A 3,952-nucleotide genomic window follows, 5' to 3' on the forward strand; every position below is an offset into this window, starting at 1 on the left:
GGGGGGGGTGTGGTGGAAGTGGATGTTACAGGAGCTATTGACAATTTGACATACCAAAGGGAGGTGGAGGTACACCTTGTGGGTGGGGCCCTTTCAGAATACCTAATAGAGTTGCCACAGAAAAAAGATTAATGCAAAACTGAACTCATCTAAAACCTGGATCCAAGCATAAGGTTCATGGCTATTATGAAGGAGAAACACCCTGAGGTTCTGCTACCTCATTTATTGCTCTGTGTGCGTGGCAAACCATGCAATGGTAGAATTTGTCATCAGTGTTATTATTAGTATGTTACCGGAAGTATCTCTAAACACAATCCTATGCACCAGAAATGTGAAATTTAAGCACCAATAAATGAACCTTATTTCCCTCCGTCGTGTGAAGTTTGGATATCCCTTTTTAATTCATTCATCTTGTTAAATGAACCTTATTTCCCTCTCTCTCTCTCTCTCTCTCTCTCTCTTATATAATTCCATGGATGTTAATATTCAAACACTGGTTCTAAAGCTAGCTTTTTCACCACTTTGTTTCCTAGCCAGGGAGACAGAAGAGTTTTACATACTAGGCAGATGCAATTAATACAGAAATTTGGTTATTTCAGGTGGAACTCCTACTGCCTTAGTTAGCCTGATTGGGCATAAACAGTACAAACGTTGTGCAAAAGACATTTATTATTTCCTTCAGGTAAGTTCTATTAAAGTTTGTGAACCTTGCACTGCCCAAATTTTAAGTTCAATCTTTCTACTTTTTCTACTCTTTCATCTGCTCCTATGTTCACAAGTTGGTTTTTTGCAAACTGCAGTCAACTATCTGTATCAAGCAACTTGCATATGGAATTTTGGAACAGATACTTGTATCAGTCTTCCCTGAGTTACATGATCTTATCGTGGACATACATGAGAAAATGCAAGTTCAACCTGTGTAAGAATCATGATCCATTCTCTACTTAATGGTTGGAAGAGTTACGACTGAACATCTATTCATGTTTTCCTGTGTCCCATTCTTTGGTTGTGAGTGCAATCACGTTTGGCCAATTTATCTGTAACATTATTCTTTTAACTGAGAGGAACATTGCTTACCCTTTAAAGAACCAGGGAAGGACACAGAAGAACATAGCTTTTTATCTTGTTTTTTAAAAAAAAAAATAAAATAAAATAAAAAATAAAATAAAATAAAAAATAAAAATAAAATTATTATGGGGTGTTGGACGGAAGCCTTGTCTCTCTATCCCATCCTAACTGTACAGATTGTACATTTCGAGTTTGTATAGAAGTCAAATGGTGTGAAGGCTTCCCCATGACAGCATTCGGCAAAGATTTTGTATCCCAGGAATTGCTCAATTACTTTGGTTTTCCATCTGTAATTCTTTTTTTCTTTTTTTTTTCTTTTTTTTTTGGTGATTCATCTATAATTCATATTTAAAATTTTAGTTAATTCTTTGTCCTTTCTGATTATTTTTAATCGAAAGACTCTCCCATAATTTTGGATTGTCAACCTGAACTCTGTGACCATAATATTCTTCTCAGTTTGTGAAATTATGTGGGATTCTGGAGAATTAAAGCTTTTGGCATTCTCAGATTTCCAGTAAGTTCAGAGATCCCTTTGGCCCATCTCATTGCAGGGGAAATGTGAAATCAAATCAAAACTACACTGAAATTTTAATCTTTTATAGTCATTATTATGTAATTAATTGCAAAACATTCCAAATTTGGTTAGAGAAAAGGCTCTCAGAGCCTAAGGCGTGCATTTTTGTCCCTCCTTGAATAAACAATGTCTCATGTAATGAGGTGAAGTGTATGCCTTTGGTTCAAAGAACTCTTTCCCATTTGGTTATTACTTTTTTGAAAAATTGAAGGCTGTGTATGTTATGTTAGTGCCTCCTTGTGTCTATTTCCTTCCATAATAGGGGCAGATGCATCATTTCATAAGGAGGAGAGATATATAGACACAATGAGGCATTAGTGTACGAGAACGGTAAAAGGTAGGTAGTGAGTTGAGTTAGGCACAAAGCAATCCTCAGCAGCCGAAAGAAGCCTTGTTTGGTCTCCTGTTGAAGTGGTGACGCACCTATAACATAAGTTTTGCAAACGTGCATTCCACTTTCCATTAGACAAAGGCAAAAAAAAAAAAAAAAAGAGATAGAATACGACGGTTTTTTAAGCATATAGAGAAGGACACGATCATCTAGCCTTGGTCCCCTCGTCATCCGATTCCCGAAGGGTAGAACTAAAGAACGCACTGTGTGGGGCTTGGAACAACCCCTCTTCTTTCTTTAGACTCTTTATGTTTTTCTTTTTCTTTTTTTCCGATGTGGATTGAGCATTTTGTTGACTTTGTTTTCACCGTTTGGGTAGTACTGATGGATTAATTGAGGCCAATTAAAATTGGACATAGATAATATCATAACCCAAACCTAGATATAGGTAAGGGTGCCGCCCTCATGGGCGTTGATCAAACGATCAACAACATTCACAAAATCAATCATATTAAAACTCATTGAAATTCAAGTCTCAACAAAAACAACTAAATTATAAATAAGATATCTCAAACAAGACCTACTGGTGGCAATCTAAGGTACGTTCTGAAAATTTAAATTATAAGTTACTCTATCAAAGTTCACATGAATAATATCCTACTACAATCATCTACTACAGTAATAGTAAACTAAAAAAAAGCTTTGGGTCGCCCTTAAACTTGATGCATCTCGTACCACTATTCTACTCGTCTATAATGTCACATTAAATTGAGTAAGCTCACAACCTAGTAAGATAGAATATAGCAAGGGTACAACACAGAAACAACATCTAAACAAAATACAATAGTTAAGGCAAATGTTTTTAATTTTCAAAATCATCCTTATAATAAAACACAACCATTTGCAATAAAAGTCTCATTTTCATTCACATTTAGCCTGCATTGCGGGAAATGAGCTGCTACTGTTCCTGGATATGAGAGGGAAACTCAGACCCAACAAATCACACGATCACATAGATGTCACCACATTGTGACTAAATATACACCACTGTGTATAGTGAGTATAAGTCCTGTGGCTCAAAGGAACACATTTTTGCTCCAGTACGGAGCATTCTATTTTCCCTCACACACGTTCTCTTTTCACACTTTTGCAAAATCTCAATTTCACAAAATCACCTTTCATAAAATCACTTTCTTTAAGTACACACATGTAAAAACAGAGGTAAAATCTCCAAATAAGAATCAACATCAATAGACTTTATACAATGATATTCATCTCTATCAATATCAATCACCTCCAAAAACTTATGTCATACATAAACACAATTTAATTAAGCATAGGTCAGAACATCTCAGCAATACAAGCATACCAAATATGACATCATACAATCAAACAACACACGTGGTGTAATCCCACTATAATCCACTTACCTCAGTCTGCATGTCTCTTACTTCCACTCTCTGAGCTTTGAATGCTCAAGTCAATCATCATCTGCAATTAATTACTCTCCCATTAATCTCCTAGTTCAAAACTAATTCAATACCTCACTTTCCCCTCAAAAACCAACAAAAGTCAAAAGCAAACCCAAATAGTCAACTCTCTCAAACGGAGGTCAAACTTTGGGAATCAATCCCCCATTACACAAATTATCACCCTTCAGAAGATGAGAGAGATCATTTGAGTGATTAAAGAGTAATTGAAATAACTATAATCTCAAGGTAGGTGGCAGTCTAAGGTATGTCCCAGTTAAAATTCAAAATCCATCTATTAGAGTTTAGCTCTAATTTTCATCACGACATCCACAAAAAAGACAAAAAATAAATAAATAAGGAAGTCTCCGAGTTGCCTTCAAATCCCGCTCCAAGCATACCTTTATCTCAATTTTCTGTGATGTTAAAATAATGGATTAAGTTCAACAACTCAATAAGGAGAAAATAGTAAGAACGCAATAGAGATCAAACAATAGAACAAAAAAAAAA

At 35.5% G+C, this 3,952-nt stretch overlaps 1 protein-coding gene across 4 annotated transcripts in view; it reads left to right on the forward strand.

Moving 5' to 3' along the window:
* Positions 1-1,326, forward strand: part of LOC122086979 — a 60,379-nt gene extending 59,053 nt beyond the window's left edge. For all 4 annotated transcript variants that reach the window (XM_042655912.1, XM_042655911.1, XM_042655913.1 and 1 more), the window contains 2 exons: positions 600-682; positions 801-1,326. In XM_042655912.1, the coding sequence (XP_042511846.1) occupies positions 600-682; positions 801-923 (206 nt within the window). In that variant the 3' untranslated portion in view covers positions 924-1,326. The remainder of the gene's footprint in view (positions 1-599; positions 683-800) is intronic.
* Positions 1,327-3,952: the final 2,626 nt, after the last annotated feature.

The sequence above is a fragment of the Macadamia integrifolia genome, chromosome 8 (assembly GCF_013358625.1).
Source record: "Macadamia integrifolia cultivar HAES 741 chromosome 8, SCU_Mint_v3, whole genome shotgun sequence".
Lineage (NCBI taxonomy): Eukaryota > Viridiplantae > Streptophyta > Magnoliopsida > Proteales > Proteaceae > Macadamia > Macadamia integrifolia.